The 15473-nt window shown below is 55.3% G+C and overlaps 2 protein-coding genes across 12 annotated transcripts in view; one reads left to right on the forward strand and one right to left on the reverse strand.

Moving 5' to 3' along the window:
* EEIG1 (estrogen-induced osteoclastogenesis regulator 1) overlaps positions 1-6634 on the reverse strand; it is a 36080-nt gene extending 29446 nt beyond the window's left edge. Inside the window, exon 1 of one of the 2 annotated variants that reach the window (XM_033858682.2) lies at positions 6489-6634. In XM_033858682.2, coding sequence (XP_033714573.1) covers positions 6489-6634 — 146 coding nt within the window. The remainder of the gene's footprint in view (positions 1-6488) is intronic. The other variant, XM_033858683.2, reaches the window with a different exon arrangement.
* Positions 6635-6917: 283 nt separating this feature from the next.
* Positions 6918-13742, forward strand: LOC109552441 (uncharacterized). Of its 10 annotated transcripts, none has more exons than XM_073806655.1 (4): positions 6918-10940; positions 11078-11122; positions 11308-11817; positions 12366-13742. In XM_073806655.1, exon 1 carries the CDS (start codon positions 6918-6920, stop codon positions 7950-7952), a length of 1035 nt encoding a protein of 344 aa, XP_073662756.1. In that variant the 3' UTR covers positions 7953-10940; positions 11078-11122; positions 11308-11817; positions 12366-13742. The 10 variants fall into 10 exon arrangements, 9 of the variants coding, with proteins under 9 accessions (XP_073662756.1, XP_033714575.1, XP_073662752.1 ...); XM_033858684.2 differs by having other exon boundaries at positions 6918-9395; XM_073806651.1 differs by having other exon boundaries at positions 6918-11817; positions 12366-12487; positions 13087-13742.
* Positions 13743-15473: the final 1731 nt, after the last annotated feature.

The raw sequence follows: 15473 nt of genomic DNA on the forward strand, positions 1-15473 counted from the left end.
TCCTCCATCGGGGCTCTTTCCTCCCAACTGCGGGCTGGCCACTCCCAGTTGACATCTGGGCAGATGGGGGGTTGGGTGGTTCCAGGCCTGCATTTGAGAGCCATTCCAAGCCCAGGCCACCAAAAGAAGCTCACAGCAGAGACAGAGGGTTTGCAACGACAGTCCTAAGCAGACACCAAGGCCAGGCACAGGCTGGGCAGCTTCAGGCCTCACCAAGGCCACCAACGGCACAGTGTGACCTCGTGGAGAGCCAGAAGGCCCAAGGGAGACAGACCTCACAGAGCACATCTGAGGCCCTGGGGGCAGGTCTGGTAGCCCCAGAACAGAAAGCACTTGCCAGGCCAAGTGGATAATGAAGGGAGACAGCCCTCGCCCTCGCCCCAAATTAGTTCCAGGTCTCGTTCTAAGCAAATCTGATGTCTCTCCCCTGCTCAAACCTTTCCGCGTCTGTCTGATGAGATGAGGATAAATCTATATCGGTTGCCACGGGTGCTATACTGCTCCTCCCAGCAGTGGGCAAGTGACCGCAGGGTCACCACCCAGCAGTCACCAGACTCCACATACTGAGTCCCCAGGCTCGCGAGGCCCGTGAGCAGACATGCTAGCAGCTCTCACGAGGTCCAGGCAGGGCTTCGCGAATGCAAGTCAGGACTCCCAGGTACTGAAGAAGCAGAGCTCAAAAGCATTCGGGGCCCTCCGACACACGGTGTGGTTGCTACTGAGAACCCCTGGCCAGAGCAGCTCCCAGAACAGAGATCAAAGTGAGGAACACGCCTCAGGGAACAGGCCTCGGGGAACAGCCCTGGCTCCACAGGGCCAGATCACCTCGGGTCAGGGCTCTGCCAATGCCAGGCTGGCAGGCAGGTGGCAGGGGCTGCCAGGGTGGCACCTGCCAATGGTGTGGCCAGCTGGCGGCAAAGGCTGGGCTCAAGGAGCAGACACCAAGGCCATGCACAGGCTGACCCCGAGGGAGCCCGCAGCTGGCCTGGTGCCACAGCCTGGCTGCCATGGGTGGTCTCTGCAGCCTGCCAGCAAGATTTCTCTCCACAAGCACCCGCCTCCTCAGGCCCCAGCCTGTGCACGGAAGGCCTTCCACAGGGGCCCCGGGGAGCAGGCTGGCCCGAGCAAATGAGGGAGGCAGACCACCGTCAGGGATCCAAGGGCATGCAGGGGGTCAGGAGGAGCCCAGAGCAGGCAGCCCACGGAGGAGGCAGCGCAAAGCCCCTTGGGCCACATGCTGCCACGTGACACCGTTGCTCGATCTTCTTATTTAAAAGATTTTTGTTTATGCTGTCAAAAACTCTTAGAGCACTGTATACGGCAACAAAACCCCAGCCGCATTTGGCCACCGTGCACTCTCTGAACTTCCATCTTCCGGCACCTACTAAGTGCTGGGTGTGCTGCCAGGAACTTGAGGACAAGGAAACCCACCTGCCGGCTCTACCCGCCCACCTTCTCGCCAGTGTGCCCACTCTTCTCCCTCTGCCTGCCACGGCCCAGCCAGGCCAGAACTCCAACTTCCCTTACTGAGTACCGGTGAGGCACCCTGGCATCTTCTCCACCTGGCAGCCAAGAGCCAGCATCCTAATCGGCAAACCGGGCACACTGACCCCCTGCCCGTCGGCTGGACCCCCAAAGCCAGGAACTGTCCAGCCCAGCTATCCCCATCTTCATCGACTGCAGCCAGCCCCATGCTGCCCCTCTCCATACCCCAACCACGCCAGCCCCTTGCCTAGATCACTGACCAAGTGCCTTCCAGCTGGGGGCCTCTGCCTGACCTCTTCCCAAACTCATGGAGCTTATGTTTTCAGGATGGGGCACGTCACTGTGATAGGGAGGGCTTTCCCTTTGGCCCACAAGGCTCCCATGAAGAGTCCCTTCCTCAGGGAAGCCCTTCCTCTGTGATGCCCACAGGCACACTGCCCCCACCCCATGGGGAGCTCCATGGGAGCAAGGCTGTCTGGTCCCGGTCACCTCTGAAAGAAAGTCCAGGGCCAAGAGGGTGCTCGGTAAATGTGGAAAAGGGACCTGCGCCTGCCAGCCTCCTCCCCCTCCTCCCCCTGCCCCCTCCCCACTCGGCCTCCAGAGCTCCCGATCTGTGAAGGGAAGTGGATGCCCTGCCTGCCTTAGGGTCCCACTGCACCTCCACCTCCCTGCACCCTCGGGCCCAAGAGACAGAACTGTGTGTCCATCTCCACACGACCCTCCCTCCACATTAAGATGTGCATGACAGCAGGCCTCGCAGGGCAGCAGATTCAAGTGGCAGCTGCATCCTTTTCCAAGGAGGGAGGGAGAGGGCCTCGGGGAAGTAGAGGCCCAGCCAAGCCTGTGGTGTGTGTGTGCAAAGACCTGGCCTCCCCAGGCCCGGGCACAGGGCCTCCAGCTGCAGAGCTGACCTGTCCAAGGTCTTCTTCATGCCCCCCACAAATCCCAAACATCCCTCGGAGGTCTCCCGTCCCGGCCTGCTCAAGGCCAGGCCCACAGAGAGAAGTCAGTACCTGTATTCTGAGCAGGCATGCCCTCTTTCAAAAGGCTGCCCAAATAAAAACCCCACTGAAGAGACAGTTGAGAATTCAAAGCTGCCAAAAAGAAAGGACGGGTGGGAGCCTGCCCAAGTCACACAGTCTGCTTCTTAGACAGCCTGGCACCCAAGTGCAGAGCAGCAAGAGCCATCGGAGGGGCCCCTCTTCTCTTTCTGGCCCAGCAAAGAGGGGTACTGCACAGCGGGCAGAAGTCGGGGCCAACCAGAGCCCATCCGGCTGTGCCATTAGCTCCTCCTACGAAGTGACCCTGAACAAGTGACTTCTCTGCCCCCAGCCTCAGTTTCCCCATCCACTGGCCAAGGAGGCTCGCTCTGCCTGTCTCCTCCAGAGAGGACTTGCTGTAAGGTAAATCAACGCCTCCCTCTCGCTCCCTCCCGCCACCAGCCACGTGCATGGGGCAGGCCACAGGACCAGTGCCAGCTGGGCACAGAGACCTCTCAGGATGTTTGGGATTCCTCCTGCCTGAAAGACAGATTGGCTCAAGGCTGGAAGCCTGTGCCCAGCCTGCCCTAGGGAGACCACAGCCTGGTCCACTGCTTCCCGACTCACTAGACTTGGCTGGGATGCATCCCCCCTGGGACCCCTAGGAAAGCCTCCCAGATGCCATTTGGATGCGTCTGCTGGAAGGCCTCTAGGCAGAGACGTTGGCAAATGCCCATTGTGCCCCAGTGCCAGCCCGTGCCTGGCACCAACTCCACAGCAGTGGACTTCAGCCCCACCCCCACCTGTGGCCCAGAGGCCCCTTTTCCTCAGATCTCACAGGATGTAGCCCAGTGCCTTGAAATGATCCAAATCTGGATTTCCCTGTACCACCCAATCCACTAAAAAGAACCTCCTTCAAAGGTCTGAGGACATGACATGAGGCTGTAGCTGCTTCAAGCCCTCTGCCACCAAGGCAAGGCAGGGCCTTGGAGCCGGACCTGCCCACGTTTAAATCACAGCTCTGCCACTCTCTTGCTGAGTGACACGGGTCCATCACTTTAGGTCTCTTGACCACAATTTCCTCCTCAGCTCACGGGGTGGTTCAAGGACTCAGCTGATCATGCATTCGAGGTGCTCAGCAGGTCCCTGGCATCTAATAATGCACAATCAAAGGCAGCTTAAACCCTAATGATAAAATGGTTATTTTCCCAATTGCATTTCTAGCCAAATGACCTCGCCGGATGGCCGAGAGGATGAACAGACACAGCACGTGCAAAAACACTCAGCACGGCACCTGGCACGTAGCACTGAACATGGTAGCTGTGAGGATTATGGTTCATAAGGAGGCCTCAGAAAGATGAGGCTGGGGAACAGTGCAATGTACCACCTGTTCTACCTGCTCAAAGTGGGTCAGGCTGGAGCTGTGTACCCAGCTGTTGCCATAGCACCCAACACACAAGGAAACACTCTAGCTAGGAGGGTGGCTGCTGCAGGAGTGGAGGCTTGGGCCTGCTTTGCTCAGACACCACCCATGCTGCCACCACCCCCACTCCCTGGGACATGTCAGGGGTCTCCGGGGTTACGGACAGTGTGCTAATAAACTAAGCAGGTCTCGTCACCCCTGACCCTACCCCACCTCCAAAACAATAGGGCCTTGGCCCTCTGGAGAGGTGGGCTGTGAGGAGGGGCTCCCAGGCTGCAGACCAGGGTGTGTGGCATGGGAGTGGAAGGGTAGGAACCCAGGAACCCCCCTCTGCTGGGCAAAAGCCAAAGCAGCTGTAAAGCAGCCTCAGGTCCCAACGTGTGTGTTCCCTCCAGACACACATGCCCAGCAGCAAACAGGTACCCAGAGCCCATAAGTGCCAAGTTGTGTGGGGTTCAATGTCAGCTCTTCCCTCCTCATGCCACTCAGGTTTCATCCAGGATGAGGGCTGGGAAAGCCTGTTTAGGCAGGCTCAGCCGGGTTCAGGGAATCCATGGCCCCTTGCCAAGAGGGAAGAAGGGGAGAGAGAGGTGAAATCCAGACACTGTGGGCTGAGACCTGGAAATTTCCAGACTTTCCCGGATGAGGGGGCAGGTTTAGGGCAATTGAAAGGCTGACAGGTAGGGTGACAGTGGCCCCAGGGCCTGGGAAGCCAGCTGAGACCTCAGCCTGGGGCTGAATACTAATTCTTCAGTAGGATCCAAGACCCTGCCCCCAGCCCTCAGGTCAGATGTAGGCCCTCTGCTGACTCCACCTGGTCCGCCCAAGACCTAGGAGGGGCTGGGGCCTGGGCCCCTCTACCATAGTAACAACAGCTGCTGCAACAGTCTGCCTGGTCAGACATGGTATACACAGTACCCATTCCCCATCACAACTCTAGGGGTGGGTATGACTTCTCCCATTTCACAGAAGAAGAAACTAAGGCTCAAAGGCAGAACAGGCTAAAAGCACATCCTGAGTTTGAATCTGGGCTCTGCTGTATTAACGCAGAGAAATCACTCCCTCCTTGAGCCTCTGAGCCACCCCTATAAAATGGGAATAACAACAGTACAGGCCTCCCCCAACCTCCACTCTGCTCCATGGCATAGTCAACAGGTTAAGTGAGAGGTGCCAGTAAAACAGGGAGCAAAGCACCAGTAACTGCTGGTTCTTGGAATCAGAGAGGTTAGGTAACTTGCCCTAGGTCACCCGGCCACTCACTGGCTGACCCCAGGCCCTAGCTCTGAGCACCACAGCCCTTTCCCAGAAAGGCTGGGCTACTCTGTGGGTGGCCACGGGATCACAGGCTTCCCAGGCAACGAGGACAGCCTCCCACCCCCACAGCAAAGGGCAGCCCTTGTCTGAATTCCTCAGATAAGCAGCTCCCAGCCTGAGCGGACCCAAGTGCACAGAAAAGACACCCCACCCTGTCCCACACTGGAGATTCCTAAATCTGGGTTAGGCTGTATGCCTCCTCTCCCTCCTCCCAGCAGAACATTTGACCACCAGATTCATCCAACAGGTCTCCAAACAGGCCAAGTTCAGTTGACAACTGCAAGCCACTTACTCCCTCTTTCTGGGCCTCAGTTTCTCCATCTGTAACAGGCACCCCATCTCAGAACTGTGAGGCAGCTCCAGCTAACTGGGCCCACAAGGAGGCCTGAGGAGCAAAGGGACAGACCAAGGAAGGGAGCCAGTGGGTCACAGGCACTGGGCCATGCCCTGCACCGCATTCTCTCTGCTGAAACTTCTTCACAACTGTGACAGAGAGACCTGTATTGGGCCCACAAAGTGGCCGAGCTAGGACTCAAACTCCCATCTGTCACACTCCAGGACTATGTGACCCCAGATGGGCCCAGGCAGTGGGCGCAGCTTGGGAACTCAGCCGCCCTCAGCAATGAGCCGGGCAGCTGGACCTGCAGGATGGGGAAGAACACAAAAACTAAACTTGACCGAGCCTCTTTCTTTCAGAGAGGGCAGCAGCCTCCTTGACAAGGGCATTTGCAATGCAAAGCAGTCCAGCTCCAGCCAGAAGAGGGCAGTGACTCAGAGGGGGCCGGGCAGGCCAAAATCCAGCCACCACCCTCCAGCCAGACCAGGAGTGCCTGGGGCTGGACCTTCCCAGGAGCCAGGGAGTGCCAGGGAACCTGTGGCTGGCCCGGGCTCTAAATCATATGACAGCCCGAGTGGCCAGCTGGGTGCAAGATGCCCTGGAACACTCCTCCCCTTCTCAGCCCTTCGAGGCCAAACCCCACTGGGCTCTTCATACAAGTCTGCAGAATGGGCCTACTGTGGGCTGTGTGCAAGGCCCCATGAGGGGGCTGAAACAACAGACCCCCAGGTATCCGGCTGGTCACCTGCAGATGGGTGCCCAGCACCCTTCCAGCTTCCTCAGGCCTCAGACCTCTCAGATCACTCAGTCCTGCCTTGTGCAAACCTGCCCCAGACACACATAATCTCCAGGACTCTCTGGACCCCAAGAGGCACTTCCACACTCGCCAAGTGACTAGATCTGGCTCATTATCCCCCTTCCCTGCAGGGATCCCTGCCCCAGCTCCTACCTTGACGACAAGCTGACAAAATCCCCGCCATCCAGCAGCCGGACCTTGCAGAAGAGGACCCCATTCACGAAGGGGACCGCAGTCAGCTCCTCCAGGGTGAAAGTGGTTTGGAATTTGAATTTCTTCTTCTTCATCAAAAAAGCCATGAGCGAGTTCCCTGAGTCTGAAGCCCCGAAGGCCAAAAAAAGGGGGGGAGCCAGAAATCCCCAGGATTCCTTTCCCTACACCACACCCCCTCCTCAAAACACCAGAGCCGGATCCCGCCCAGATGGTAGCTGAGGCGGCAGAGCGGATGGGGATCTGAGTCCAGAGGGCCCTGGTCTGAACTACCAGTCCAGTTCGCAGGCCGGCTGGCTTCACCCTCGGGGAGCTGGGGCTTGGAGGGGTTCGGAGTGGCCGGGGGCTTCACCGGCATGTAAACACTGGGGCATGGCCCAGGAGTCAAGGGAAGGGGTGGCGGGCGGCGCGCAAGCGGCCGCGCTGGCGGACAGCATCCCGAGCCGCGGTCCCTGGGGAGCTCACGCCGCGCGACTGGACGCGGCGGGCGGACCGGTGAGACTGAGAGCGATGGGCGGCCCGGTGAGGCCGAGGGCGGCCCCGCCCCCGCCCCGCTGGCGGCCGGGGGTAGGCGCCCACGCCGCGCCCACGCCGCGCCCACGCTCCCGCTCCTGGGTGCCAGGCAGCCGCACAGGTAAGTCCGGGGAGGCTGAGGGCACCCCCAGGGGGCGGCCGGGAGTTCTGGGGGCCTCTCCGGGAGGCGCGTCGGGGACGCTCCGGGCCAGGAACGTCAGGCCACTGCCCCCTCCCGGCGGGCACCGGGCCGGGCTCCAGGCAGCAGGGGCGCCGCCTCCTCCTCGGTCTTGGGTCCTGCTCCGCGGGTCCCGCTCCGCGGGCCCCGGCGGAGCTGAGGCGCCCCTCCGGCCGGCCGGTGGCGCCCACCTCACCCGCCTCACCCGCCGCCTCTGGCCAGCACCCCCGCGAGCAGCAGCGCCGCCGCCTGCGATCCCGACGCCACCGCCCGCCAGACGCTGCGCGGCCCAGCTCGGAGAATGCCGAGGCCCAGCGCGGCCGCCCGCGGAGCCGCCGCTGAGCGCGGGAGGGGCGGGGCGCCGGGGGCTCAGCCCGCCCACGATTGGGCGGCCCGGCGGGGCGGGAGCGGAGTGCGATTGGCGGACGGCGGCGTGGGGCGGGACTCGCGGGAGGCCGCGGCAGCTCGAGGCGTTCGGATTGGTGCGTCGCCCATCTGGGCCCGCCTCCTCGGTCCGGGCGGAGCGGAGAGAAAAGGCTAGGGGCCCTGGGGAGGCAGTGGGAGGTCGCGGGGCGGAAAGCCGGGGCCGGCAGGCTGGCAAAGAGAAGGGCGCGAGCAAAAGAAAAGGAGAAACAATGACGAGAAGAAACAATATGAGCACTATGGCTGAAGTGGCCCTCCAGTGTCCTTCCAGATTTGAGTTCATTGACGAGTAGATCAGGCCCGGAAGGTAGCGAGTCCCATTTTTCAGAAAACACACCCAAGAGAGGTGGCCGGAACTAGACCATGCAGGTGTTTGGCTTCGAATCTCTATTTCTCAGCACTGAGGAGGAAAGTGCCTGCAAAGGCTTCGCCAGGGCTTGAGTTAAAGCAGTTCATCACGCAACCTGTGATAGAACCATCTTCTCCCTTTCCAAGCTTCTATCAAAGCCTTTTGTTGTTGATTAGCTTCTTACCTAGTTATGGCTGGTCTCCCTGACTGCATTAACTGCCCTGGACACAGAGACCAATTCAGGAGCTTTTTATTTCCCAGGCCTTCAACATATTGCAGTTCATTGATTCAGTCCCCAAATGTTTAGGTGCCCCTGAGCCAGGCTCGGATTTAGGAGTGAGAGTGGTGGGCCTGCCATCTCCAACCTCGCCAAGCTCAAGATCAGGTGGAGAAGCAGACAGGGACACAGGCAGAGACAAATCTGGTGGATGAGGACTGTAATGGGGGACTTAACAGGAAACTCAGTGGAGGCAGGGGTGGAGGGGAGGGGGACTCAGAGAGAATGCCTCACAAAGTTATCCAAGCCACTGGCAGGATGCATACCCTGAGTCAGGCAGGGTCTAGGCAGAGGGAGCCTCAAGAGGCCTGGCAGCCAGAGAGTGCAATGCCCACAGAAAGCTGTGAGTACCTCCATGCTCCTGCATTGTGGCTCTTTGAGAGATGCAGGAGGTGAGAGGTATGGCTGGAAGGCCTGTAATGGCTGGATCTTGCAGAGTCTTGTAGATCAGAGGAAGGAGGGGAGCTACGCACACGTTTTGAGCGGGAGAGTGACCCAGATTTGCTTTTTGTTAGAAGAAGGTTGCTCTGACTACAGGTAGTGTGGAAGAGAGAAGACGGGAAACAGGGGTGAGGGGCCTGTTGTGGTGATCCAGGCCAGAGATGATGACAGCGGAACCACAGCACTGCAGGAAAACTGGAGTCCAAGAAGCATTTGAAAGACAGAATCAAGTGCACCTGGGGATGAGTTCGGTTGGGCCATGTATCTGAGGACTCAGATTTCTGATTCCCTCCTGATTCCCAGCCATAAAATGGGTGGCAACCTGTACTTCTCTCCAGTTTGTCCCATAATTTGAAAAACACAGTTAGCCAGATAGGAGAAGAATGATAATAGCAGCTCCCAGTACTTTTATGTATCCCCATGTACAGCCAGGGAAGTTGAGGCCTGGAGAGTTTAAATTACTTGACTAGGGTCCTGACCCTGGAGCACAGGCATTAGAGTGCTAAGCTGTGCTGCTCACACTGGGGTAGGAGTGGGGGTTCTCACTAATCCTGGCTGGACCTGCTCCACAGGGGAAAGGCCTGTGGCTATCTGACCCCAGAAGGGGATTTCGGAGGAGGGAGCCAGCCAAGGATGTCCCAAGGCCCGGCTGACTTCTCAGCTGTGACCGTGAGTAACCCCAGGCCTCTCCAACAGGAAGCAGGGTGGGCCTGGCTGCCAGACTTAGCTCTGGTGGGGTACTTATCTCTCTGAGCCTCTGGGCTGGGAACCCAGGAAGTTCCCCTTCCCTCATTTCCTAGATGGGTCCTGGTTAAGGGAGAGAGCTAGGTGCCAGGACAGGATGCCGCATTTGGGGCGAGACAAGCCTGAGTTAGGATCCTGGTTCTGCTGCATATTGGTAGTATGGCCTTGGTTTGAAACACCAAGGCTCAGGGACTCCAAACCGAGAGGGGGTTCAGTATGGTCTGGCTAGGATCGCTTGCCCTGGAGCCAACAGAACTGGGTCCGAAATCTGGCTGACACAACACCGACACCTGTGTCACACACACTTTGGGTATAGTTTTGCATGCATAGGAAGGAATCTTGAAGGAGACACTCTAAACTTTCCCATCTCTGAGCCACAGTTTCTTCGTCTGTAAATTAGGAATAAGAATATCAACCTTTGGGACTTCCCTGGTGGTCCAGGGGTAAAGAATCCACCTTCCAATGCAGGGGACAGGGGTTCGATCCCTGGTCAGGAAACTAAGATCCCACATGCCGCGGGACAACTAAGCCCTGGTGCCGCAACTACTGAGCTCGTGCTCCACAACTAGAACCCGCGTGCCGCAAACAACGGGGCCCATGCACTCTGGACCCCGCCTGCCACAACTAGAGAGAGAATAAAAACCCGCACACCACAACTAGAGAGAAGTCCACGCCACAACTAGAGAGAAGCCCGCGCCGCAATGAAGACCCTGCGTGCCACAACGAAGACCCGATGCAGCCAAAAATATAAAGAAAATAAAGAAAGAGAATAAATAAATATTAAAAAAAAAAAAAAAAAGAATATCAACCTTTCCAGAAGAGGCTGTGCCTGCAAAAGGCTCAGGCCTGGAGGGACGTGGGGATCTGAGTGAGAAGTCAGCAGGGAGCTCCAGGCTGGTACTTCCTTACTTCCCCAGCCCCCTAAATTCCCAAGCATAGCCTGTCCTTCCTCCCTGAGGCCCTGACCGGACATATGAGGAAACCAGTACCTAATAAGATAATTCAGACAAGTAAGTGGTCTGGAAAAGGAATCCCAGGAGAATTTGAGAGAAGATGATCGGATTGGGAGTCCTGATTTAGATGATCAAGGAAGGCCTCTGCAAGGCGTTATCTCAGCCCAGACCTACATAAGAAGGGGGCCCCAAGCACAGGAAGCTCTGGGAGCAGAGGCAGGAGCTGGCATGTTTCCAGGACTCTGTGTGCCTGGAGGGGAGTGTGTGGAGGGAGGAGAGAGAGAGGCGTGGAGTCAGGCAGGAGCCGGCTCACGTGGACCCTCTGGGCCTGGGAGGAGTTTAGGTTTTAGTCTAAGCCCAAAAGGACACCATGGGAGGATGTAACCAGGTTGGTGACAAGATCCAAAATACCTTTATGAAAGTGCTTTCCAGTTGTTTGGAAGGTTGTTTCCGGTTCTTTCCGTTCTTTGGAGAACGGATTGATCGTCAGCAGGCGAGAACAGAGGCAGGCAGACAGGTGAGGAGCCTATTACAGCCATTCCAACGGGAAACTGGTGGCTCAGACCACGGTGGAGCCAGAACAATGGGAAGAGAGAGGGAACACTCGTGGAGAAGTGATAATAGTTACCCACTAGAACTTTTGAATATTCCCAGGATTTTGAATTTGACTGAACGGCACCAGGTTCTCCTAGTCAGGAGGTAAGTGAGCACTAAGCACTGGAATAGGAGTGAGGGAGGAGTAGAGGGGAATGGAGGAACTGCGTGGGACATCAGCCTGTAGAACAGAATCACAGCTGGAGAAAGTGGGGGTACCCTTAGAGTCCTTACCTTTATCTGGCCCTAGACAAACTCTTTTGATGCTATCTTCTTCTCTTTCGTTACAGCATGAGCTTCACAGGATCAGACACCTCACCCATGGTGTCCCCACTTCCAGTTCATGGCCTGTCACATGATAGACAGTCAATAAGTGGCTGTCCAAGGGATGGATGCATATATATCAAGCATATGCATATATCCATACATATGTATGCGTGTATATATGAATGGATAGATGTGTGGGTGGACAGATGGGTGGGTGGATGGATGACTGTAGATTTAACCTCGTCACCTCCTATTTTAAAACTCCTTGGTGTTGCCAATAACTATCAAAATTCAATATGCACAAGTCCATTTAAAGTAAGTTACCCAGGGCTTCCCTGGTGGCGCAGTGGTTGAGAGTCCGCCTGCCGATGCGGGGGACGCGGGTTCGTGCCCCAGTCCGGGAGGATCCCACATGCCGCGGAGCAGCTGGGCCCGTGAGCCATGGCCGCTGAGCCTGCACGTCCGGAACCTGTGCTCCGCAATGGGAGAGGCCACAACAGTGAAGGCCCGCGTACCGCAAAAAAGAAAAAAAAGTAAGTTACCCAATAGCAATACTCACACACGTGTACAAAGTTACATGTGCAAGATAGCCCTGCACCATTATATATTATACGAAAATGTTGGCAGCAGCCTGATGTCTGACAGTGAGATGCTATCCAGCTATTGAGAAGGATGCTGGAGGTGTGTGCGCCAAGGTGGAAGGTGTCCACCCTATCATGGCAAAGCAAACACAGACAATATTTAAAGGATGAGCTTTTTTATTTTTATTTTTTTTTAGGATGAGCTTATTTTTGTCAAGAAAAATAGATCTATGTGTGCATAGAAGAGAATCTTGAAGGATACACTAAATTGTTACCAGAGGCTTTCAACTAAGGAGAGGGTTTGGGGGGGAAATGTTTATTATTTTAATGAATATTCTGGGATATTGTTTGGTTTTTGTAATATGATAGATTTATTTTATAATTTAATAATATATAATTATAAGGATATTATTAACAAAAGGCCTTCCATGCTTGTCCAGCACCCTCTGGATAAAGTAAAAGTTTCTTTTCTTTTTTCTTTCTTTTTTTTTTTTTTTTAGGTAAGGAGTGGATTTCTTTAGAGAGATACACATTCCATAGACAGAATGCGGTCCATCTCAAAAGGTGAGAACGGCCTTGGGAGAAACACACTTCACAGACAGAGTGTGGGCCATCTCAGAAGGTGAGAGAAAGTCAAAGGTTCTTAGAGGAAAAAAAAAAAGTTCTTAGCCAGGCATTCAGTCCCCTCTGGAATCAACTGCTCAGCCTCTCCCTGCTTGCCCTGCTCGGACCCCTGCAGCCCTGCTCAAAGGTCCTGGCCTTGTCCTCTTGCCCACCTGGTGACACCTACTCAGTGTCAGGCTTCAGCTCAAGCATCCTCTCCCACCCCATTCCCCCACATCAGGCACAATGCTCACTCCCTGCTCTGTGTCCCCAAGTTACCAACCATCTGTGTGCGGAGAAATGAGGGCTCGGCCTTCTGTTTTCTGTCACAATAACTGGTGTGTCCTTGGCATTCATTGGAAGGGAGGTGGGAGGGCGGGAGGAATAAACGGAAGAAAGGAAGAGAAAATGAAAGGAAGAAAGAAAGGGGAAATTGAGGTTGGGATGGAAAATGCCACTTGCCCAAATCACCCTGAGGGCAGGCAGCTACCCAGCTGGCCTGCTCTCTCAGTCACCTGACAGCCAGCACAGAGCGCCAGGCCAAGCCGTTTTCCCAGCGCTGCTTGCCACAGGCGCTCAGTGCTGATTCAGTGGTGACTCGGCTCCAATTATTTGCAGAACTGGAATGACAGCTGAGCCACCCCAGCAGCTGACCAAGGGCGTATCGATTTGTGCTAGGCTCCTTGTGAATATCTGAGCCAGTCACACATGAAGATAAAGGCTCCAAAGAACCCACCCACGGTGATCTGTCCTGCTTAAACCTCCCACGGCCAAGTCCACAAGTCTCCCCATTGATCAGCCAACTCTGCCCTTTCCAACCCAAGCCTGACCATCACTCGCGGAGAGTAGTCATGGTTCAGAACACGGGATCTGGAGTCAGGCAGCCTGGGTTCCAGCCCAAGGCTTACTGAGTCAAAGGGTATTTACATATTTACTGTTGAGAGATGCTGCCAAACTGCCTTCCAAAAAGTTGGACCCATTTATACTCCCACCAGCAGTATAAGACAGTGCCCGTTCCCATACTTTCTCCATCTTTACCAATCTGTTTCAAAACAAAAAAAACAAAACACCCTTTACTACCATGCTTGCATTTCTTGCACTAGCATCTTTTCATCTTGTTTTGGCAATTTGAATTTCTGTAAATTACCTGGCCGTATCCTTTGTCCATTTTTAAAAATTTGAGTGGTCATCTTTTTGATATTTATTTGTAGTAGCTTATTACATATTTGGATATCAACCTCTGTTATAAATGTTAAAGTATTACTTCCACTTAATCAGTGGTCACTGGACTTTGTTTATGGTGTCCATTTGCCTCACAGCAGCTCTTACCAAACCCCAGCTAAGAGATAGAAATCCACCTACTTCAGTGGAGAGAGCACTGGATTGGGAGTCAGGAACCTGGGTTTTGAGTTCTACCTCTGTCATTGATTCACTGTGTGACTTTGAACCAGTCCCTGACCTCTCTTTCACTATCTGCTAAGTAAGAGCATTGAATTGAGTGGTCTCTGTAGACCTGTCCACCTCCGTGGTCTAGACAAGCACTATTAACAGAACTTTCTGCAATGATGGAAATGTTCCATCTCTGTACTGTTCAATATGGTAACCACTAGCCACATGTGGCTATTGAGCACTTAAAAATGTGACCAGGGCTTCCCTGGTGGTGCAGTGGTTGAGAGTCCGCCTGCCGATGCAGGGGACGCGGGTTCGTGCCCCGGTCTGGGAAGATCCCACATGCCGCAGAGCGGCTGGGCCCATGAGCCATGGCCGCTGAGCCTGCGCGTCCGGAGCCCGTGCTCCGCAATGGGAGAGGCCACAACAGTGAGAGGCCCGCGTACCGCAAAAAAAAAAAAAAAAGTGACTAGTGTGAATTTTAAACTCCATTGAATTTAAATAAAAAACTTAGATAGCCACAGGTGGCTAATGACTACCGTATTACACAGTGCAAGTCCGGACGGTCTAGATGCCCCACCTCTGAGTATGCTGTAATACAGTTTAATTAAGGCAGCAATGGAGAGTCCCTGTGTGACTTGGGGAAGGTCATTCAGCCTCTCTGAGCCTCAGTTTTCCCATCTGTCCAGTGGGGCCACAGCAGTCCCTATCTCCTGGGGTTGTTGGCCAGATTTGATTAGTGAGTGGGTGAAGGCCAAGGCCCAATGCCTGACCCGACACTGTGTAAAATCAGGCCAGATTCCCAGGTTGAAACATGAGAGTGTGTTTACACCATTTTCATCATGTCCAGAGACCCATGGGTGGCTTTCCCCAGAGCTGCCTGTCTTCCCCTACAGCTTCAAGGCCAGACTTATTTTCTTAAACCAGGGCTTCGGCTCCAGCATGCCTTCAGCCCAGGATTCCAGATCGCTGACGGGACAAAGTCCAAACTTCAGCCTGTGTTCCCACCTCTGAGCGCTGGCCCTACCCTTGCAGTATTGTCATTAATACAACCTGCAGGTCAGCCCAGCCACCTCACCACCTTCCCCCTCTGTCTGTTGCCTACCCCGGCCTTCCAAGGTCTGCCAAGCACTTCATTCATTCATTTTTCATTCACAGATGTTTATCACGCCATCTGCTCTGGGACTGGGGCTATAGCGGCAGGCATGTAGATGTGGCCCAAGTGATGAGAGCTGTGATACACCTGGAGGTCAGGAGGAGCTCAGGGGGAAGTGAGAACACAGAAGAGGCCTGGCCTGGTGTGTGTGGTCAGGGCAGACTTTTCTGAGGAAGTAGCATGTAAGCCTGAGCCTGAGCAATGGGTAGTAGTCAGCCAGGAGAGAGGGGAGTTGGTGGAGAGGAAAGACTAAGCTGAGAGAATGTAGGAGCCCAGGATCTGTGAGAGGCAAGGTCAGGCCTAGAAAGGTAGGCAGGCCCCATCCTACAGGAGGGCCTTGCAGGCCGTGTTAATGAGGTTGTGCTTTATGCTAAAGGTAAAGGGGAGCCATGGAAGGTTTTAGAGAGAGGATGATGTGATTATTCCAGGCCAGCTCCCTACGTGGCCTGGAAGATTCAGG

This window comes from Tursiops truncatus, chromosome 6, assembly GCF_011762595.2.
Source record: "Tursiops truncatus isolate mTurTru1 chromosome 6, mTurTru1.mat.Y, whole genome shotgun sequence".
NCBI lineage: Eukaryota > Metazoa > Chordata > Mammalia > Artiodactyla > Delphinidae > Tursiops > Tursiops truncatus.

Excerpts from the sequence above, each read along its gene's own strand:
- LOC109552441 (XM_073806649.1), top strand. The coding sequence starts at position 6,918 with ATGGCCCAGGAGTCAAGGGAAGGGGTGGCGGGCGGCGCGCAAGCGGCC.